At 31.1% G+C, this 24,984-nt stretch overlaps 1 protein-coding gene and 1 pseudogene across 1 annotated transcript; both read right to left on the bottom strand.

Moving 5' to 3' along the window:
- Window positions 1-5,083: 5,083 nt before the first annotated feature.
- LOC136982111 (protein toll-like) lies at window positions 5,084-7,162 on the bottom strand. Its single transcript, XM_067278532.1, has one exon. It carries the CDS (start codon window positions 7,129-7,131, stop codon window positions 5,311-5,313), a length of 1,821 nt encoding a protein of 606 aa, XP_067134633.1. The 5' UTR covers window positions 7,132-7,162; the 3' UTR covers window positions 5,084-5,310.
- Window positions 7,163-20,300: 13,138 nt separating this feature from the next.
- The window catches only part of LOC136982103 (glucose dehydrogenase [FAD, quinone]-like), a 29,713-nt pseudogene continuing 25,029 nt past the window's right edge, over window positions 20,301-24,984 (bottom strand).

Below are 24,984 nucleotides of genomic sequence, written 5' to 3'. Positions count from 1 at the left end.
AGCGACGAAGATTACGATCACGCCCAATTAGTTTGGGAAAAATTTAACTGTAAAACTTTTAAAGACTATTTAAAATTATACCAATATGTCGATACTATATTATTGGCGGATATATTCCAGAATTTCAGAAAATTAAGTTTAACGTATTATAATTTAGATCCCGTATATTTTATAACTGCACCTGATTTAACATGGAATTGCGGTTTAAAAATGACAAAAATCCAATTAGAATTATTCACTGACATCGAAAAGTATCAATTTATCGAACAAGCCATGCGAGGAGGAATTAGTTTGGCAGGGAAAAGATTTGCGCGAGCTAATAATCCGCTAATACCGCAAACATACGATAAAAATCTGCCTCATAATTATATTCTGTCGATAGACGCAAATAATCTTTACGGGTTTGTGATGAGCGCATACTTACCCGTAAATAATTTTAGATGGCTACACGAAGACGAAATAGACGCTTTAGACATACCTAATATATCAGATAAAAGTAGCATAGGATATATCTTAGAAGTCGATTTAAAATATCCCGAAACTCTTCATGATAGACACGATGACTTACCGCTTGCCCCAGAGCATATTTCGATCCCGTACGATTTATTATCTAATTATCAAAAAACAGTATTAAAAAAATTAAATTTAAAGTATGTCAATACTAATAAAAAATTAACTCCTACTCTTTTCGATAAAACAAACTATGTAGTTCATTATAGAAATTTAAAATTTTATCTAGAAGAGGGATTGATAATAACTAAAATTCATAGAGTATTAGCGTTTTGTCAAAGTCCATGGCTTAGAAAATATATTCATTTTAATAATAAAAAAAGACAAGAATCAACTAATGATTTCGACAAATCATTTTTTAAATTAATGAATAATAGTTTTTTCGGAAAAACCTGTCAAAATGTAAGAAAGCGTATTAATTTAAAAGCGGCTACAACATTAAATCAATATCGTAGATATCTGTCTAAGCCGTCCGTAGAAAAGTTTCAAATTATAAATGACAATCTCACAATTTTTAAATTGAAAAAACTTAATTTAATTTTGGATAAACCAATTTATATAGGTTTTTGCGTATTAGAGTTGAGTAAATTGCATATTTACCAAACATTTTATAAAATATTTAAAAATAGATATGGCGAAAACGTACGCTTATTATATACAGACACAGATTCCCTGACACTTCAAATTTTTACAAACGACGTATACGAAGATTTCAAATCATTTCCCGATATTTTTGATTTCAGTAATTATCCTAAAACTCACAAATTATATAACGAAACGAACAAAAACAAACTGGGTTATTTTAAAGACGAAACTCAATCGAAACCAATAATCGAATTTTGCTCGCTAAAACCGAAAATGTATTCTTATATTTTCGATAAACAAAATAAAAAAACTGCTAAAGGTATTAAAAAATCTGTTATAAAAACATTTAATCACGATAAATATAAAGAAGTATTATTTAATACAGAACTATTAAGACACAGACAATACGGAATTAAAAGCAAAAATCATGAGGTAACAACATATCTCCAAAATAAAATTTCCCTTTCCCCCTTTTACGATAAAAAATTTATTTTAGATAATGGAATAGACGTGTTATCGTTTGGTCACTATAGTTTCTACTTTTAATTTGCAGATCTACCATCACCGCAATATGGGTTCTTAATAATATATAAAAGAAAATATACTTATGTAATACACCGCTTTAGTAGTAAAACTTATTCCTGTTTAAAACAGGCGTGTATTAAAGCGGCGTCGTTGAAAATGTTAAATAATAAATCATATAGATGTAAATTTTTTGTAATAGACGATAAGATAACTTTACCTGTTTTCGATAAATATTTTATAAAATGCGAATGTATGGAATGTAATATTAAATAAATATTTTATTTTTCTAGAAATTATATATTTTAAAAAACTAAACAAAAATGTAAAACTTCCAAAACGGATGTCTAGCGGAGCAGCAGGATATGATATTTTCTGTGCTGATGGGTTTGAAATAAATCCAAATGAACAAAAATTAGTTTTTATCGATCTAGCTGTTGAAATGCCACAAAACTGTTATGGCCGCATTGCTCCAAAATCTTCTTTGTCTTTGAAGAAAATTATAGTAAACGGTGGAGTTATCGATTCCGACTATCGAGGAAATATCGGAGTTCTGTTATATAATTTCGGATCAGAAATTATTGTGTTTGAACCTGGAGCAGCTATTGCACAATTAATTTTTGAAAGAATCTTGCATCCTATGTTTTTAGAAACAAATTCATTGAACGGTACTGACAGAGATGAAAAAGGCTTTGGAGAATGCACCGATATTGTTTTTTCTCAAAGTTTTGAAGATTGTGACGATATTGTTTTTTCTCAAAGATTGTAATCGGGTTAAATCATGTACTCTATATTAATGTACTCTATATTAATGTACTCAAGTAATGTAATTAAATAAACAATGTTTATTTATTTCTTTGTAGTTAATGAACCATCCCCCATCGACTGGGAAGCTTTCTCATCATCGCCTATCGATGAGAAAACGATAACACAATTTCAAAATTTCGTACACTGGGGAACAATCAGCAAACGACGCGATCTATCTCATAAGTTTATTTCGGATTATGCGGATAGATTAAATTGGGAACACATATGGAAAAATTACAAATTTCCTACCACGTTTATTACGTCGCATCTTGATTATGCAAAATGGGATTTAATTTGCGAATATCAGCAATTAGACGACGTTTTCCTTACAAATTTTTCAAATCATCTTGATTGGAATAAAGTCGCCGAATTCCAATCTCTTTCAAAAGAATTTATTATCGCCTTCGTACATAAATTTGATATTAAAAAAATTTTAAAACACCAAAAATTAAGTACATCGACTTTACGTCAAATACGAAGACCATCTCAATTGGATTTTTGTTTCTCGCTATCAAACCCTTGACGAAGAATTTATTAACGAATTCCAAACTAAACTTTCTTGGTGTCATCTTATTAAATATCAAAATTTACGCAAGGAATACATTGTTAGCAATCGCGAAAATTTATTCTTGTACTTAATGTCAGAAATGTGTCTTTGTTTAGACAAACTGAAAGAAAAATTGTAAACGTTTTGTAAAAATAAAAATCTTTCAAAATAATTCCAGTGTTATATTATTTCAAATCACACTCACTTCGTGATATAACGCGCGCAGAAATTTTATCGAACGGTAAGCGATCTAAAAATTATATCGACGTCGAAAAATTATTATCAACTAATTTTGTGATTCGTGCCACTCATACATGTTATCGTACGGGAAAATTTTGTGATTCGTGCTACTCATACATGTTATCGTACGAGAAAGTTTTGTGATTCGTGCTACTCATACATGTTATCCTATGGGATTTAAAATTTTTGTGATTCGTGCTACTCATACATGTTATCCTATGGGAATTTTGTGATTCGTGCTACTCATTTGACTACTACTTATAGATTACCACCTATAAAATTTCAGGACTTGATTATATATTTGAACTCAGGGGATCGAGACGAGTTCAACGGTACCCTATTTTTGAACCGGAGACGAAAAATAAAAAAGTTATCAAACTTTTTAAGTTACCATACTTTTTTAATGCTCTCACGAAGACGGCACCATAGTTGCTAGTACTGCCATCTTGCGATAAAGTCTGCAAACCATGACGTCGGACTACGGTCGTCTCCAGTAGGGTTAAACACGCGATACGAGAGCGGAGAGAGCGACGCGACTTCCGATCATCGCGCGATCGCCATTTCGGTTAATGTTACTTATGGCAGCGAACATGGCGGCCCGACTGACCTCTCGTATGGGAGCCACCACACGCCGCCATGTGCTAAACTAGTGATCGATTCACGGTAGTTCTTGAACAAAGTAAAATAGGGGGAAACGTCTACTAAAGGCAATTTTAACGGCAAGCGACGCGATTCCCGATCGCGATAGCGAGGCCGACTTAGCGGAGAGAGCGACGCGACTCCCTATCATCGCGCGATCTCTGGAAAAAAGTATGATAACTTTTTATTTTTCGTCTCCGGTCCAAAAGTAGTGTGCCGTTGAACTCGTCTCGGTCTCCTGAGTTCAGATATATACTCAAAGACCCGAAATTCCATAGGTGGTAATCTATAGTATCCCCATAATTTTATTTGAAGAACAAAATAATATCAAAAAATATTATATATATCAAACAAAAAAAGTATTTTAAAAATTTATAAAAGGTTCCTTAAGACTATTTCGAATAGGAATATTTTTTCACTGCTTACAACAGATTCTGACTACATTTACAAATTTGGTAAACATTAATAAACAAAAATGTGAAAGTCGCTTTTAGTATCAACTTTTCGGTTATTATTCATTATCAAAAACATCGCTCACGAAGTGTGTTTTAAACATTTGAATTCGTCAATTTTTAATGAATTGGAGAAAATTTCAGAATGTCGTTGAAAGTCATATCGGGTGATCGTCTGTTTTTCCTTCTTCTTTATTTTATTTTTATCTAATTTGCATATACACTCAAATGACTATTTCTAGGTAAAAAATACCTTTTTTAACTATTCGTAATACAGTATAAACATTCTGTGTTCTTATATCTTACCTTCAATTACAGCTGCAATGTTTATCGCAAGAAGCGTGTGACGAAATATTTTTATATCGGTATTACTTTTTTGCAGATACACCTGTGACCTGTGACTGTTGTCAGACCTGCTCAATATATATTAACCTTTTTAAAATAATATTCTTTTATTTACAAGTCATTTAACCGTTATTATTACATCAAGTTATGAAATGGAATGTTTCAAGTGTACCGTAGAGGAAGGAGTAAATGCCAGACGTGAGGGAAAAAATGTGTTTTTATTTAAATTATAATAAACTAATTTCAAAACTGACATTGTGTTTAATCTACAGCTTTATTTTTTTATTCTTATATGTTTCTACATATAAGAATAAAAATAGTCAAATTCATTGCAAAAGTACAGAAAATTAATATTTGATACAGCTTTATTGAAATAAACGAAATTCATTTCCGTAGTATCAGTTGCAAAATTATAACAACTAATTGCAAGAAATTGATTAAATTGACAAAAGTAGATACATTTCAATTGTCGTAATGACAGAATTCGTCAAGTGTAAACATTGTAATCAATCACATCGTTTTGATGTGTCTTTTGCTCTTTCTTGTCATTTCGTCTTCTGGGACAATAAACGATGGAAACAACAATAATCACGCCGAATAACATTAGCGAAGTAAGAACAGCAATGCGATTTTCCATTCAAAAACAGAACTAACTTCATCCAATTAATCTTCGTTCGAAGAAGAATCATTTACTAAAGATGTCATATTATTTTCTGGAATTTGTGTGAATCCATCACTGAAAACAATTTCGGAGAAAGACAGAAAAGACGAATTTCTTGTGCAGTAAATATTGGAAAAATCTGCAATCTTCTGTTTATTTCTAGAAAACCAGTCTTGAGTGAATTGCGAGTGACAATCGCGATTCAAATTGTTTCGTGATAAGTAAATCTTAAATTCCGGAGAAACGTCGATCAAGTTCATTAAACCGGAAGATAATTCGGTTAACCGGTTTCCGTCCAACCACAGGAATTTGAGGTTTGGCAAAAGAACACGGTCCCAAATAATACTTATTGAATTATTACTAAGACGCAGTTGGGTGACGTTTTTCCACGTCACACAATCGACATTTGACAACTCCTTTATGTAATTATTACTCAAATCGACAAGTGCCGCATTCGGGACGAGAACTTCGGGAATTCTGTCTATTTCCTTTCCGGAACAATTCACTATCACGTGACGTTGTTCTACGAAACAATCGCAATTCATTGGACAATAATTTCCTATGACTACGAATGTTGTATTATCAAGCAAATTTCTTTCTTCTCCGTAACATTTCGTGTTTTCTATATTTGGAAAGATTTTTATGGCTTCTTCTATATTGGATTTAATGGCAGAAACAAACTGCTGCAGTTCGTAGTTACAAGTAATTTCATTATTACTTAAATCATAAGTTGGCATCTTAAATCCATATTTCCAGTCATCAATGTAAATTGTTCTGATTTTACAGCTAGTCAGTTGAATTTTCACACGATTTCGTGTGTAAATTGGCAATTTGACGGTTTCAAAATGATTATTTGAGAAATCGACTTCAGTGAAGTTGTACTCGGTCCAATTTATCACCGGCCATTGTATCAAACCTGCATTATTTAATTTCAGAGAAGTTAGATGCTTGCTGATGCCAAAAGGATGCTTATTAGTAAGTTTAGTTAAATTGTTGGCAGATAGATCGAGATACATTAAACTAGTCAATGGGAGGAAGGTGTTTTCGTGTAAAAATGTCAGGCGATTTTTTGATAAATCGAGACTCTGCAATGACGACAAATTATGAAAAACATCTTCGGGGAGATTTTCTAACCAGTTTTCCCTCAAACGTAACTCTCGCAGTTCAGAAAGTCCATGAAAAAATTCTGTTGGGAGCGTCGATATTTTATTATACGAACAGGAAAACTTTGTCAGCAGTTTATTATTTCTGAAAAGATTTGGCGGGAGATGTTCAATTTTGTTGAAATTTAAATTGACGATTTTCAAATTAATTAAGTCAGAAAATACATCTTCTTCCAGTGAAGAAAAGGAACAACTCCCTGCATCAAATTTAGTCAAGTTGTACAGTTTCTTAAAGAATCTGAACGGAATTTCTGATAAGTCATCATTTCGATAAATATAAAATGTCCTTAAATTAAAAAGACCTTTTATCATGTCACTGGGCAAATCCTTTATTCGATTAAATCCTAAATCTAAACATTCGAGTTTGGTGAGATTTCTAAAGACATGTGGATGAATCCATTCAATGTTATTGTAACTTAAGTCTAGTTTTGTCAAATTGTGAAGATTATAAAATAGATCTTCGAGTAAATCTCTTAATTCTCCATACTTGATGTATAATTCGGAAAGATTAATTAACTCTTGGAAAGGTCTGTTCGGAAATGAAGTGAAGTTATAGTATTCGATTTTCAATGACGTCAGCGATGGAACATTATGAAATGTTAAATTTAGAAGTTCCGACGTCTTCACGTCAAATATTTTGACAGATCGCAGAGAGGACATGTTATTAAACGAGGGGCTCTCTAAGTATCTTTTATACGAGAATGGGTACCATATCCAGATGTGTTCAATTGCATACCCGTAAGTAAATATTCCAAAGTCAAACCCCGACAGATTACAATCTCTGAATGTTATCTCTTTTACACGTTTAACATTCATGCATCGCATTATACGAGAGTCAATCGTTTCACTGTCGCAATAGATCCGAAAAGATTGACCGTCTATACGAACATAGGAAAAGTTCTGTGATTCGTAGCAACTGTCTGCCGATGACGAGCAAGAAACATTTTCCCAATGTTGCCAAAACTCTTGACAGGAATTAACTACTAGAAATAGGAATTGAAAAAAGATCACCCACCTCATCTCGTCCAATGAGTGTTGTAATTACATCGACAAACGAATTTCAGAAGATCCGTAGAAAAGAATCAACAATAAAACACAATTCTGAACTCCCAATCGATATCTCTACTGTTGCTACTTTGACAACACGATAAATTATGACGTCAGTGACATTGAATCGTCATTTCCAATTGAAATATGACGTATACAGTTTTTAATTTCCTGGTTTATTTTCGTTGCATTGGAAGAAACAATATTGGATTAACTTAAACTGAATGTTTTACGAATAAAAAAATTTGTTTTGCACATTTTTTAAGAGTTGTTTGTTTAAAAAAAATTGATATTTTAAATATTTATGTTATTTATTTTCCTTCTGAAAGACGTATGTAAATAGTCTTAATCAATTGTTTTTTGTGACACAAAATAATGTTTCTGTCTGACTCCAGTTAAATTATTATAGCAAAAATTTCTTCACTGAATATAAAATAAGTTTAAAATGTATTCGTTTACATTCGTTCGAATGGAAACTTTTTTACTGGGTGAAATTTCAATCATATTTTGACAAAACATAAAATATTTCTTGCGATTATTGATTATTTTTTTCTCTAACTCAATAGAATATAAAAATGCCCTCTTTTTATACGTAAAGAAGACAGCAAAAAATAATCAAACGGAACAGAAATTATTTCCTGTGTCAACGAAACTGCGACCATTTGTAATATTTGAAGCATTCAATCAAGTTAATGAAAGTATAAGGTAAATGCGAAACTCTGGCAAATAATTTACGAATATTTGAAAAATAAAAATAAATTAATCTTCGAGCAAGAAACTTAAATAAATTGAGGAAGTTTGCATCTAAAGTTAATGAACTTTACCAACGAAAGTATATAGAAAGGATGTTGAAGTTTGATAAAGGAATATCCAGAAAAATAAACGTTAGAACGGAAAGTTAATAGTTTAAAAGATAAGGAAATAATTGTAGTAAATGCAGTCATATCTAGATTTAAATTTTTATTCAGTTTCTATCGGTAATTCTTCACCTTACGACTGATCCTTCAATAAGTAGTTATTGTCTTTATTACGTAGAACTGTTTTTTAAATGTGTATTGCATGTCATCACAGACGAGACGTAAATATTGTTAGACAACAAGAAAATTTAAATCTGTAAAATAAATTACGTTATCAGCAGCCTCATAAGGTAACTCTTTCCCCCTGCTCCGCCTCGAGGCACTACGGGGTTTTAGAGACTATGCCTTAATCATGGGCCTTGGTCTCTCATTGACTCTTTTATTTTATTTAGTTAGGGCGCCGAGAACATCTCCTGGGCTCCCATCCGTCCTCTTAGCCCCAACTCACTAACTTGGCATAACTTTTGCTTAACGTGCTGCCTGTTCTGCACTTATAACAGCTTTGTCCCTTTTAGCTCACTATAACTCTAACATTATCATTATGATAATCGGAAGACTTTTTATGGAAGTAGCGATAAGTAATTTCTTATTCTACGATAAATTTAAAACGTTTTCGATTTAAAAGTCTAATTACTAAATTAATCGAATTTGGAGAAGTTTTTAATTGTTCATTATCACATTTGATTATTTCAAATTATAAATGTCACTCAGATAAAGATAATAAAATCTATTTTTTATAGTGTTTTCGTGAGATAGAACTTTAAGTCACGTGATAATCAGGAGGCAGTCATCTTGCAGTTAGCGGTAAAAGCCGTAATCTCTTCCGTTCTAAACTTATTTGCAGAACATTGCACCAAACTTATATAATGTACAGATTACTTTATTTCAAGTACAAAATAATTACAAAAAAATATTATATATTAGTACTCTGAAAATTTATATGAAGTTCTGTTAGACAATTCCGAATATAAACATTTTCTTCACTGCTTATAACAGATTCTGACTACATTTACAAATTTGGTAAACATTGAGAAAGAAATGTGAAAGCCGCTTTCTGTACAAACGTTTTGGTCATCATTTATTATTAAAAACGTTACTCACGAAGTGTGTTTTAAACATTTAAGAAAAATACATTCATTCAAAAGTAACTTCTAAATCACAATATAACTGATATCACGTGGTATAATACGTCGCCGGAAAAGTTGCAAGGAAGTCCACGTAGCTTCCGTTTCTGTCTTCACTTGTGACTCAACGAAGTGAAAATGAACGTGTATTGTGTAATGTGTGATAAAACAAGTGACTTATTTTATTACAAATTTTAACCAATTTCGGTAACACAGTGGGCAAATAAATATTTGTTAATACAGAAAATTATTTTTAATTTTTGCAAATATTGGCTTTACTTATATAAGGTATTCATGTCCTATAAGTGTCGTTACAGTTCTTTTAGATAAAATATAAACTCGGTATTTGACGTATATCTCTTTAAATCGGAATATATGAAGTATATCTGTAAAGGATTGCTTTTAACAGTGTAGGGACAAAAGTGACACGACCTTGTGAATTGGTCCCACCCAGTGTTGTATTTGTAAACAGGTGGGGAAACAAAAGGAGCACCGTCTTTGTTTATTGGACTTGCGTGAGGGTGGGCAACGCGTCTGCCACGTGTTAGCTTGCTAGAAAGAAAATGTAAACAAGTTATAGGACGTTATAGTGAGCTGGTTTCGTCGGGAGAACAGCCGACGTTTTGGAAAGCTTCCGATAAAAGGAAGAATCATGATTGGTCGGAAGTTGTCATCCAAAAACTCTTTAAATAGTAAGACGTGCGAGAGAAAAGGGGAGAAAAGCAAGAGACTGGTATACGGTATTCTCAGGCACTTGGGAAGCCCCCTGAGCATAGAGAGAGTGTTCTCCTCTGGTAAACATCTCAGGGACAGGTTAGTGCGGAGACTGGACTGACCGTGTAGTTGAGCCAACTTTACAATCTGATTGAGTCCTCTACAGCAGGGGTGACCAACTTTTGTGTACATAAAATTTACTTTTTATCTTAAAAATGTGTCGCGATCGACTTGTTGTCGTAGGCATAGTCTAAGTGGCGAGGGGGTGTGAAATACATACTATGTTTATACACTGTGCTTCAGTACGAGGTGCACTCCCGCGAGCTATGGGTAGATACGGAAAATATATGTTCAAAACTATTTTTTATTTTTTAAATCACTTATTAAGTTTTCAAGATATAAGCTCATAAAGAAAATAAATTTCTAGACCCAACTTTTGATATTTGCAATTACGAGTTCATTCCGTACAGGCGGCACCTAAAAAAATCGATTTTTCCACACTTTTAAGATAGATTTTTATTAACTTAAAATATAATTTAATTTTTTTTAAATCAATTACAATGTATAAATTGTGGTACTATTTGTTCGTAAACTTGAAAAAATTGAAATAAAACTGCACAGTACGGCTGATAATTTGATTATAAGATTTTACCTTTGCGATTTGTTTTTGGGCGAGGAAAATTTATCATGGAAGAATGATATAAGATTTTTAGACTTATTTTTTGCTAATCTATCAATAGCTCGCGGGAGTGCTCTTTGTACTGAAACACCCTGTATATCTACCTACGTAAAAAACAACGTAATTATTTAACGGGCCAAAAAACTCACGTCCAGGGGAATTAAAACAACACGAGTAATTATTAACAATATTTATTAATTCAAATTAGCTACTGATAAAGACAGATTTAGAATTTATTTTATTACGTTACATTAATGGGAGGACTGAGTTTGCACGTCTCTTACCAAGGAAACATAATTAGGTGTATATCCTGACAAAGATAATAATAATGATTCTTCAGTATGGGAATCAGTCAGGACAGAATGTTTAGTCTTCGTTAACTTTAAGTATGAAAATGCCAATTCACACAGGTATGTAGTTCCGAAACAGGAATAAATATATTTGCTACATTTGGTGATACTGGGATATTTTTCTCAATTGACGTATTTCCAAAAATCCAAAAATATAGAGGTCTGTTGCCGAAAACGCTCACTTATCAAGTACTCTTACCATCATCCCGTTGGAACATGCAAGATGGGTGCAGTTAATGATCCAACAGCTGTAGTAGATCTCCAGTTAAGGTTTGTATAATTAAAAAAAATTTTTAATTATACATGAAATATGCATAAATTGAATTTTATAAGTTTATGACTATTATACAAAAAATTGATATTATAAATTCGTTTAGTTACTAAATTATATTTAATTAAGAATGTTAAAAATGTCTTTCATAATTTATAATACCGCATTTATTGTTTATAAAAATAGTTAATACCGCTTAAACTATGATTAGTAAGTAAATATTAATAACGAAAATCGATTTATTTTGGTTATTTTACAAAGGCCTAATTATTAAGAATACTTAGATTGTAGACTGGTAATTCGCGACAAGAAATTGTATAAAGATCATAGCAATTAATAAATCTTTCAACTATTAATATCGTAAAAAAGATACTATAATAAAATTATGTTTTTCTTTATTTCCCAGAGTGAAGGGCGTAACTGGTCTGCGGGTTGTGGATGCTTCTGTTATGCCAAATATCGTGTCTGGTAATACAAATGCTTCGACTATAATGATTGCAGAGAAAGCTTCGGACATGATATTGAAATGCTCCCAATTGTAGAATATAATAATATAGAATTTATTGAAATTTTAGTTGTGAAGAAAAGTATTGTCAGTTGTTATTTCTTTTTTAGTTGTTCTTCTAGAAAGACCAGAAATCCACGCATCATTCAATGCAACAGATTTATTTATTTTACGAAATACATTTCGAGTGTTTTATACTTTTCGTTAGTCATCTGCATTAAAATTTTAAAAATTACTCACTATTATAATAGGTTAATAAAATTAATAATAATTTATTACAATAAATATGCGCAAAAGACTTTTAAAAGATCGGTAAATCTAAAGTGTATGCCTTAAAAATTGGAAAATTAGTATGTGATTTTTAAAAATTGTAATAGAGATAACTGAAGGCAGAAGTGTGCTAAAACTCTCGAAATGCATATCGTTGAATAAAAAATCTTCTTGCATGAAGTTATGCGTTGGTTTATGATTTTTCTAGACGATCACATAAAGTTTAATACTATGGAAAGTTGATGTTTGTAAATTATCAATTAAAAATTTTCAGAAATTCAATTTTTAAAAGTTATGTTATATTGTAATAGTGATAATATAATTTAGGAAAAATAAGGCATTTATCTTTAACCAATTTAAATATGATAACAACGTTTATTTATATGCCTGTAACACAATATACTTATAGTAACTTATACAAAAAATAACTGTTAAGTCTTTCTTCTTATCAGTGAGTTGCTGACGAAGCTTCCGGTTCAATAGCTGAAAGTTCACGGAGGTTTCCATAATGTTATTTTACTTTTGTGGCTTAATTTTATGCTTAAAAGGATAAAATTGCATCGACACGATGACTTTCATTCAAAATGTTATCTAGAATAACAAAAGCTTATATTCACGCGAATTAACTCTTTTGATAACTATTTTACTTAACGGACCGATTGAACTATCCAATACGTCATCGTCTTCGGTGTTGATGTAATAACATAATCATCATCCAAAGAACAATTAATATCCATTCGAACACATCTGAAATGTAAAAAAAAATTGCACCAAGTAAAACAATCATTAAAATTTAGAAGACAATCAAATTTTTTCTTGGAGCTTAGAAGCACTAACCATAAGATTTATACCTGTATTATTGTTTTTTACATTTCGCTTCCATGCGCCAAATTTATCTTTTCCAAAGAAAAAAATATGATTGTCATCTAAATTGCGATAACTTTTCACCTGGAGCAATTTTTTTACATCTCAGATGTCTTTTTTTGGATTTATATTTTACTAAAAACATGTCACTAAATATAATTTTACAATAAATAACAAATACAAGTACTAGTAATAATTTTTTCAAAAGATTTATTTTATAATATTAGGAAAAGCAGATTATTGTCTTTCGAAAGTTGGATTTAATCTCCCTGTACCGTAACATCTATCGGATGTTTTGATAGGTTCATCATCGGGAAGACCTGTACAATAACACGACGTAGTCCATTTCCAACAATATCCACCTTCAGCTCTCTTGCGTTTGCAGAGATCCTCGCAGTATGCGTTTTTCCAACATTCAAATTTGCAATTATTTGCATCCACTGGATATCCGTCTTTCTTGCAATTTACATCTGAATAAATATAAAACAATTTTTATATGTTTAAGTATAATCACTGCTTGTACTTAAATTGTACTATTGAATTATATTAATATTCTATATTTATTTTTATTAAAAGAAAAATATTACCCAAAATAAAGAAAGATGCAACAAACAGCAATATAAAAGAATTCATGTTCTTGTCTTCTGATTAAATTCTCCGGTTGAAGCTCCTTTCGGATTAAATTTTTAAATTTATTTGCCTCTATTTATACATAGTGCGCATATGTTTAATGTACTCCCTATTTTTATATCATGTAATAAATATTGCTGTTATTATCCAATAAATTTGAAGAAAACATTCGTTGATTAAATTGTTATATGCAATATGTCGTCTGATAAGTCGAGGGATAATTAAATATCAGTTAAACAGAGTTTCTGAAAATTGAAAACTCATCAAAATGTAATATAATATTAATCATTAAAATAGAAGACATCTGGATAATAAAATAAAATCAGAAAACGAGTAAAGTTCCTTTAAATGATATAAATTTGAAAAATATTAATTAAGATTGCATTCGTTAAAAATAACATTCCGTGAGATAATATTTTCATTTCTGAAGAATTTTATTTGGATAATTTTTTTAAAACATTCATACTTTAATCATCTTAATCAACCTCAGCAGGATAATTCAAAATAAATCAACAAACATCTTTTAGACTGCTGGAATTTGCTATTATTTAGAAAACGTTTTCAACCTAGTCTAATAGGCCATCTTCAGTCTAAAGATCTTTCTTGGAACCTATTTTACCGTTAAATATCATTCCAAAATAGAACAAAATAATAATAATAATAAAAACATTTAAATATAAAGCCAAAAAACCTAAAAATTAATATAAATAATAAATAACAAACAAATATAAATAAATAACTCAAAAATATACAAGAAAGTATAGTAGAAATGAAGCAATTATGACTTTCTAACAACTTATTCTGTACAATGTATTTTCGTGACGTTGCTAAGCTGTCGGCTTCTCTTGCATTAATGCACTTGTCCTTCAACCTGCTTTTGTATATTTTAATTTTTTAAAGCGTTCTGTGCCAATGTAGGTGAGTGTACCGAGTTAATGATATTTGCCTCTTCCCATTTTATCACTGAACCCTCAGTCTGCGCCATCCTGGAGTGTACCAGGTTATTTCATGCCATCGTATTGATAGATTGTATTGATGTTTTTTAAGTCTAATTTTAAAAAAGGATAAGGATAGATTTGAAACAGAAAAGATATGTTATGTTTATGTAATTTATAATGATTAAGACCTAGCATTTTTTTCCGATGCTCAAAAATTTTTTAAAAATGCTTAGTGATCACAACCAGATATGCTACTCAGCATTGTTAATCTACATTTTTGCATTAATATACAATGGACCTATTTTTATTTTTAGTTAAGGTCAAAATAAATGCACTTTTAAATCGGTCTGTCTGAATAGCACAATTGTTTGTAAGAATAATTACTGATGTAGGCCTATTCCATTATTTGGCAACTATTTCTGAAAGTCGAACACGCATTTGATGTTAAATTTGAACATATCTCTCCTCCTAAATTTAGTTCATAGTCTGAAATCTCACTTGAATTTTGATTTCCAGTATCCCTCTTGTCCATTGTTTACATTTGGCATTCTTTCAATTTGTCATTCTTTCATGTCACGGAAGTGTGCCAACCATCGTTTTGCATATTTATGGTTATTATTCTGTACCTAAATGACGTAAAAACCTATAGAAAAAAGTACAGATTATTTTGGATTTAAAGTTGCGGATTAAGAACTAAACATCTCTTTTTTTTCTTTCTTTTTTTTTTGTTTTAATACGTTAGTGTGAACTTGCTGCAGCGATTTCTTAGAAAGAGAATACTATTGTCTGCTGGACGTATAGATTAAACTGAACTAACTATACATCCTCCCCTTCTTTTCCAGTAAAAAATTGTTGTGCCTTCCTCAGTTTTCGTAACAATCTAATTTCATAAATACTGTCCTAAGGCCTACAAAACAAATATACCTTATTTAATAAAGTATATTGTTCGTCGGTACTCAACTTTTGTCGAGACGTTTCGGCAAGAGTGTGGATGGTTTTTTGGTATTCGTACCCGAGTCGTTCGGACGAGAGTTGTGAATTAGCCATAACCGTTTTGATGATTCATTATTTTAACAGTATTTTTTAAATAATTCCAGTTTACTACTGCTAGAAAAAGTTATTATTAATATAGGAAATAAGTAAAAGAAAGAAAATGCATTAATTTCTTCCAAAACAATGTTTAGTTCTTTCTAGATCCGTTTCTTGTATCGTTTACCATATTTATTCATCGTTGATAATATATTATTATTAAAATACTGTACTAATTGATATATATTTGTATTATATTGTATTATTAATAAACACAATTTTGCTTAATAACTCCAATAATATTTTAATTTATTTAATAAACTTGTATTGTTTTTATAAATTTTAATTATTATTGACTCATAGACCCTTCAATAGACAGAAGAGACAGATTTCGGCTCATTCAATCAATGAACTCATTTTACCTTTTCTCCTAGTAAAGCCGTGAAATAATAATAATTCGGAAAAGAAAATCAGTCATTTTAAAGTTTCTAAACATAAATAAACACATAAGTAATAGTTAAGAAGAATTATATTCAATTTTTAAAATAATAAGGATAAACTAGACACATCCGGATTTAAATATTTTTTACAGATTAATTCTGCCACGTACAGTTCCAATAATATTAATATTTAAAAGTGAACACGGACTTTATAGATACTCTGTATAATCATTACTAAATTTATTATTTTATATATTCAGACAGGAAATTGTATTCACGAGTGAGACCATGTGCATCTTATCAATAAAATTATTTTATGTAAGTATTTTTAATGAACACAAAATATAAAATTTGGGTCTTTTATGACTTTTACAAATGGAGTATCTTTATTAATATTGTATATAATCAAATAATAATTCTACAGATGTATTGCAATGTTTATTCTTAAAATTAATTAATAATTTACATTCCTCGTAGACTAAAATTATTTTTTTAATAAAATAATTATTAAGAATTTATTAGTAGACTCTTTACATTTCGATTTTTAATTTCGTAATTTTATAATTTTTAATAAATATTATATTTGAAATAATGAATCATTTTAAGTGAATTTCACGTTATTTCAGTATTTTATATTAAGATAATATTAAAATGAAAACGTTATGAAGTGTTGATTATTAAGACATATGAGTAATGATTGATTAAAGAAATTATTACTGAAGACTCTCTGTTAACCGACAAAAAATCGAAGAAATAATACTTTAAATAAAAATGAAATCAATTTATAGCGGAAATGTAAGTTTACATTTGCGCTGCGGCCCCTAAGCAAGCTCACACTTTGCGCTCCACGTGTTTTTCTCCCACTACAATTTTACTATAATTGCACACTGCATTCACCGAGCTGTTTTTATAATAAAACTGTATGCATTAAGTTAAGTTTCCCTTTATTTGTCTTAATTTGCTTTTAAATATATTATTTCAATATTAAGTCAATACAGAGTTTATGATATAGTATGGCAAGGCAGTGGGTATAGTATTTTAATTAAACCTTTTTTGAATAGTGACCCTCAAGCAACCAAACTACATTTATACGGAATCTACAGATTCCGTATAAATGTAGTTTAGTTAACCCCATGGTTGGCGGTTAACTGAGAATCTACTGTATTAATTTCATTATATATTGAACTGTTAGTATATTTAATGAAATTATTTATTTAATATTTAAGCCAATTTTAAGTTTATATTTATATAACTAGAAATTGGTTGTATAATAATATCAGTCATACCAAATATATTTATTTTCTTTTGATTTTTACACGTTTTTTATTAACTTACTCTGTCTGTGTGCCCACAAAAATTTTTGTAACTCAATTTTATTTTTAAATTTAATTTTCATGTTTTAAATGGAGACTGTCCGAGGTTGAACAGCATTATCAGGTACTTAAGCATACTCTTGTACGCTTGATAAAGATATATGTAATTTAAAAACATTATGATTGGTATTTATAAATATTATCAGCAAGAAGACGGATGATACTAAAATGTAGGGTAGTTATAATTAAACTAACGGTACTTAAACTCGAGTGGAACCGAGTCTACTGAATCGAATTAAATGAAACTCGGTACACATGCAATGAAGATCATGGAGAATAGATTTATATAGAAAAAATTAGTTGAAATTTTCACCACCAGAAAAAAATGTGGCGCTGCAAGAATGACAATTATAAGACAAGTGAGCAAAATTTTACTAGGATAATAAAATTACATTTTACACATTTACAGTATGTGCTAATTGTAACATCCTTCTCTCTTCACCACATGCGGCAATCGCAAAACCGTGTTATCAATGCCGCACATAAAATTTCGGGAGATATCGAAAAGACACGTCGTAATATGCTGGACTTCAGCCCTGAAAAAGTTCTCACGTCCCTGATAAACATGATCTTTTAAATCAACTCACAGCCAGAAACATGCGTTTTCGACTGAACAGCGCCATATTTTAGTGAAAATATAGAATAAGTTTGCTTTGTAAATCTCTTCCTGATAACCTGCATTGCATGAGTACCGAGTAGGTTTGGGTCACGGAAGTCTCGTGTCTCGAAGTCCCGAGACTTTTTCTAAATTTGTTTCGGGTCCCGGGACTTTCTGGTCAAGACTCGAGACACGCTTGTCGAAATCGTATTGTAATAATTTTATTATTTTATATTATATAAAATTATTTTTTATTTTAGCTTCCCGCACTCCGTCATTGGGAGCGCCATCTGTTAGCTTAACGAGTAATTACTTGATACACCAACGTTACTTACTGAGTGAGTACACAATAAATACGTTCGCCGCCATATTGTTATTTTGTAACGTTTGTTTATGAGATCGTGATATTTGTAACTGTCTGTGTCAGCATTGTCAGCTCATTCGGTCAGTCGTCAATTTCACTTCATGAGGTGAAGTGCTGTGCGCGGTTGTGTCGCGACGCTCTTGTGGAAACGACGTCCATCTCATGTAAGTAACAAACACTAGATTTCGTTTACTTCAGTTAGACGTTTACCTTGGATGAGATTTGTTATTTTATAAAAACAAATAATTCATATGATAGTGATACTCAGTAAACAAAGATATAACATTAATTTTGGATTATTATTATTGTTACAGATCGTCAACAAATTTAAATAGATACCAACCTATTCATTTAATATGGAACGTATAGCAAAAGTGTGGAAACATTATAAAAAAATAAACGAATCAACCGCACAGTGCTCATTATGTCCAAAATAAATTTCATGCAAAGGGTAGAATACTACAGGCCTTGACAGGCACCTTAAAAAAGTTCACAATATTTTTGTAAATCAGCCGGAAGAATCAAAATCAGTTATACAGCCTGGGACATCTTGCGAACCGAAATCTAAAAAAAATTAAAACTGAAAAGCAGTCTACAATAATAGGATATGTTGCAAAAAAGTCTTTGCCTGAAATAATTTTCCGCTTGGTGGCATAGGATGGACTTACAATAAGGGCAATCACAAAAAGTAAATTCATTCGTGAAAGTATTATCCAGAGAGGTTATAAAATGCCTAAGAACGAAACTGATGTCATGAAAATCATATTGAGTTATTATGAAGAGAGAAAAGAAGAAATGATTCAGACTTTAAAAGATTTTGTCGCTTCTGGAACACGTTTCAGTCTTTCAGTTGACGAATGGACCAGTGTCCGAAACCAGAGGTACTTTAATTTGTGTCTGCATGGTGTGGAACGGAGAAGTTTTCAATTTGGGATTAGTGTATATACTCGAAAAGTGCGGTGTCGAAGAGACCAGACAAATAGTCGAAGATACATTGAATAGATTTTAATTGGATTTTGAAGAACATATTGTGGCCACCACCAGCGATGGTCCAAACGTAATGAAGAAGTTTGGAAGGGAAAGCCCCGGCGAGATGATCCTATGCTTGAACCACGCAATACATCTAGGAATTGTAGGCACATTTTATAAAAAAAAAATCAGGCTACTGCCACATCCGCAGCTTCTACCTCCGAAGATACTGATGATAGTGATGATGAAATCATGGATAACAAAAACTCTTCTGATGAAGAAGAAGATTGCAATGCCAGCTACGAAACAAACTGTCCATTACAACAAATTGATGAAATTAAAATAGTGCTTGATGAAACTCGATTCCTAGTGAAATTGTTTAGAAAGAGTCCACTGAAAAACAGCCAATTACAGAAATATGTTCAATCAGAATTTGGAAAAGAACTCAGTTTACTACTGGATGTCAAAACGAGGTGGAATTCTATAATTGTAATGGCAGAAAAATTTTTGAAGCTCAGAAATTGCGTAAAGAAAGCGTTGATTGATTTAAACATGTTAGACAAATGGAACGAAGACAAACTTTTTCTTTTGCAGTCATTCGTTACTTTATTGCAGCCACTTAAGATAACTATAGAAGCCTTAAGCAGATAAAACTCTTCGTTACTCACAGCCGAAGCAATAATTGACGTTTTACTGAAAAAAATTGAATAGACAACAACAAATGATAATCTGGCGGTACGGTTCTTTGAAACATTGAAAGCCCGTCTAGAAGAAAGATCACAACGGATTTAAAAAAATTAAATGAAATTGAAAAAGTAATTTTTTATTCATCTTTATTTAAAATACATATTACGTTCAACGCCCAAAATCATATCAGCAGCTTTTTCCGCAATCATAATCGTTGGAGCATTGGTGGGGCATAACGGAAGCATCGACTACTCTTAATCCCGATACTCCTTTTACTCTGAAAATAATTTCATAATATTTCAGAAAGCAAAATAAACATTAAAGAATAAGTTAACATTTATATTTTAAATATACAATGAAAAAATGATCTAACATTAATTTTTGAATTTGAAAATAGTACAAATATTCCATAAACAAAATGCTTGAAAAGTATAAACAACTTACAGCGTGCTCAGCAGAAGATAATACAAAAACTAAACAAGCACCTGATCACTCGCTGAGAGATATTTATTCTTAACACAAACGTTTTCAATCCAATCAATGGATCATCATCAGGTAAAATTAGAACATTACAAAAAATAGAACAACAAGTTCAAAATACAAAAAATATAACGGCTAACCAATATGTAACTAACAGCACAATAACGTTTCTAAATATCAACAAATTAGTAAAAATGCTGCTAAAATTAACAATAAAATAATAATATATAACAAACAAATAGTGTATACAAAATATTAATACCTCCGCCTTAATAAACAAATTAATAACACTAAATATTAACATTGCTTAATAAGCTGTACAGAGTTTTTCATTTAACTATACATATTAATAAAGCTACCGTTCTTATTTGAAGTTTATAACTGCAAACTTCCATGCGGAAGGAAGCCCCTCGGCATCTCTTGCGTTGATGCAATTCCCTTTAAGCTTGCTTTTATAGATTTCTAATTTTTCGGCCGTTCTTGCCAAGGTCGGGAGTGTATTTGCTTCAGTATATCTGCTTCATCCCATCTTACTCTTGAAAATGGCAAGCAGAATATTACAAATGGCACAAGCAGAAGGCTCAATAGTAGAATTTATACTTAAAACCTATATTAATTTTACACTAACTACCGAGAAAGCAAAGAAAATGCTGTTTATGTCAGATGAAGTCTCAATTTCAGAAAAAATATTTTTTATATGTATCAGTATTTTAATGAATTTCAAACGAAGTACATTCGCAACTGAATTTCGGCTTTCAAAATACTCGAAAATACTGTTGTACGTCCATCTATTCTATAATGTTGTTGCAACAAGAATTATTATGCATCATAATCTTTCGTACACTGGTAAAAAAGAATTTAATTTTACAATCCAAGATGCAAAAGCAAATTATTGCTTAATTTAATAAACGTATAAATCTGACTTTCTGTTTTATTGCATAAAAGCTGCACTCTTCTCAGTGTCGTAGCGTAGTGGGAGCGGCAGGGGCGGCCCGCCCCGGGCGGCACTTTTAGGGGGCGGCAAAATTTTACAATAAATAATAATAATATCTTGTAAAAATTTGAACCTGTAAAATACACAATAATGATGATTGTTCTTGCTGAAAAGTTCTTTAGAATTACTGTATATTTTAGTCTTTTAAATTGAGATACCTAAATAAGGGGACGGCGAAATTTTCTTCCGCCCCGGGCGGCTGACACCCACGCTACGCCACTGACTCTTCTACTTCTGTTCATTTTTCAAAAAAAAAAAAAAAAAAAAAAAAATTGGTGAATTATTTCACATTAAATTATTATTATAATAAGCATTTCTAGTGATATGGCTGTTTAAAGAAATTATAATTAATATATTTTACGCTACAAAAATATGTAGTGTTTAGAATTTTTTCATAAGGTCTACACCTTAACAATAGTATTAGAAACAGGACAATTTCGCAAAATCGTTTCAATAAGAGAAAAATAACAAATTGTCTAATTTGGAAATGAAATGATATGATTGAACAATTCTAACTTATGCGCATCATTTTGTCAATTTATATTACCGAAAAGACTATTCAGTCACTCCGCATTTAACGACACAATTCCGTACCTACGACGAGGTTGTTAAGCGAATTGGTTTTTAAACGATAGCTTAATTGTTCCTATTTATTGTAAATAAAGAAAAGATGTAAAGGAAACTCAAATTTGACAACTTGTTTTAATTTTCATCTCTTATATATCATAGAACATTGAAATAAATCATCAGAAATTATAGAAATAATGTACCAAAAATATAAAGTTCATTCATAAAAAGACTATCTGTTCATCGAATCCTTCAAATGAAATTACACACAATAAAGTACAAATTTATAAACGAAATATGTTCTCTTAGAGACTGTAGAGACCGATTGCGGAAACTAGATTAAGAAAGGAGGATTACTCGATAAGCTGTATTATAATGGATGACTGGCAAAGTAATCGTACAACAAAATGTAAAACAATTCGTAATTTTATTTATCTAATTACGATTAAAAGTTTACGTTTTATTTAAAAAGCTTCGTAAGGTAAAAAACAATTTTTACGTTATGAAAGTTTCTTGAAGTCTCACTTACAATGCTGATGATCATAATCCAAAGAATAGAAATTTTTAAATTATACATTATAAACTATAAACTAATTAGAATTCAATTTAAATTCTTTGTCATTCAAATAAGTCTTTACGAACAACCACTGGAATTTAGTAATGCTAACGAATGCTAAATTCCAAGCGTTTATTCTTGTAGTGAATCGTACATATACAGTAGACTGGCATATACAGTAGCGGGAGTGATCTGGATGTTAGATAAGTCCTAATAAGAAAGTGCGATACTTTATAAATAAGAATTTAACATATATGACTAATCTTATATATAAAATTCTCGTGTCACAATGTTAGTTACCTTACTCCTCCGAAACGGCTTTACCGAATTTTACCAAATTTTATATGCATATTCAGTAGGTCTGAGAATCGGCTACTATCTATTTTTCATACCCCTACACCATTTCCCCCCTTTCAAAAATATATTTATATATGGATTAAGGCTTTTATGTCCAACAGATGGCGCTAACTTCCGACGACCTAAGTTTGCTTTTCTGTGAGAATGGACTGAAGCAGATCATTTTCTATCTATCTATATAAATAAAATATAACGTTCGTTTGTTCCTACCGATTCCTTTGAAATTTTGACACAACGTTGCATTCGAATACGCACGTGTTTTTATATAATATACATGTCGAAATTCCCCCCAGTGGGGGGAGATGGACGGGATTAAGGCTTACGGTGAAGAACTGGGCTTCTATTATACTATTTTACATGCGGTTTTTTGCGTTTTTAATTGCGTTTTAATAGGTTACGTCAACAGAATATACACTAAAAAGGGATTTTTCGATATTCCCCAGCGGGAAAAGTGACGGGATTAAGGCTTACTGTGAAGAACTCGGCTTTTATTATACTATTTCAGATGCGTTTTTGATTGCGTTTTAATAGGGTACATCAAGAGAATGTACACTAAGAAGGGATTTTTTGAAATTCCCCCCACGGGGGAAGTGTTATACATTTATAATAGATACATTTTGAGCCACAACAACGCGTGGCCGGGTCAGCTAGAAATTACCTAGAAATAATTTATATGGCAAAACAACGTTTGCCGGGTCAGCTAGTGTATGTATAAAAATGTTTTTATTTTGACTTTCATGCTTATTTTTGGCAATTACAATTACAATTAGCCTAATTTTGAGAGTATTGTGTTAATGTTGTTTTTACTGTTCAAGTTTACCTGACGAGCAGCTATACTTCAATGCTTCATTATCACGTCTGCCGCGATTGATACGCTGTGCCCTTCTAAAGCCAATCTGAATTTCGATCTTAATATAAAAAATTTAAAAATGTACACACTGAAAGGTGAGATTCAGAATAGTGTACGATATTTTCCAAAATTTTTGTTATTTTTGATCCGTCCGGAAAAAGGAGAGTCCGAATGCAGAAAGAGTATACTGTCCTTTTGTGGTTTTCGAACTTTATTATTATTAAAGACAAAACATTTGTAAAATGTGGAATCGAAAATTATGAACTTATAGCCTATCGTTATTCAGTTCTCTTATCACGTTCGTCGAATGGGAACTCGTCAAGGGAGTCAAACTTATTACAATGTTTCACATTTAAACAGAACGTTGATTCATTTGTGTTTTTAAGAAATAGTTAATAAAATTTGCTGTATAATCAATAATATTTATCAAAAGCACATATAAAAACTCTGTCAGGATTTTCAATAACAGTATATGTTGAGACTATGTCCATCTTGATATCTAACGTTTGGCTAGCATTCAATGGCAGCGTTTTGTACAGGATCAATGTTTCAATTAACTACGTGACAATTCATAACATTTGCAATCTTTATAATACCAATACTTTTGTCTGTCTTACTTATTTGACCTGAAACTATGAAAATTACTTGAGTCCATGATATTATTATTTATAATTAGAATACAAACCTCAATTCGGGATCCACAACGGTTGTCGGATCGTCTACAGCACCCATTTTACACGTTCCTACGGGATGATAAATAGTGGCAGTTAAAGTTCTAAGCACGCATTCGACATATTCGTCGCTGAGTCTTAAAAATCTTTCGCATCCTGGAACAGGAGTCGAATATAATCGAGATCCGAACTTTCTAAAAGGTTTCGATTCACCAATTTGTATCGTGATTTTCATTGCTGCAACGTTAAATTATTATTACAATTCTAGTTTATAAGATTAATATAACGTTGTAGAATTTTAAATATAGTAAAACTTTTACAATTTTTTG

This window comes from Centruroides vittatus, unplaced genomic scaffold (genome assembly GCF_030686945.1).
Source record: "Centruroides vittatus isolate TY-2023 unplaced genomic scaffold, ASM3068694v2 contig_808, whole genome shotgun sequence".
Classification (NCBI taxonomy): Eukaryota; Metazoa; Arthropoda; class Arachnida; order Scorpiones; family Buthidae; genus Centruroides; species Centruroides vittatus.
Note: the sequence above shows the minus strand (reverse complement) of the source record. Positions and strands in the feature narration are given on the sequence as shown.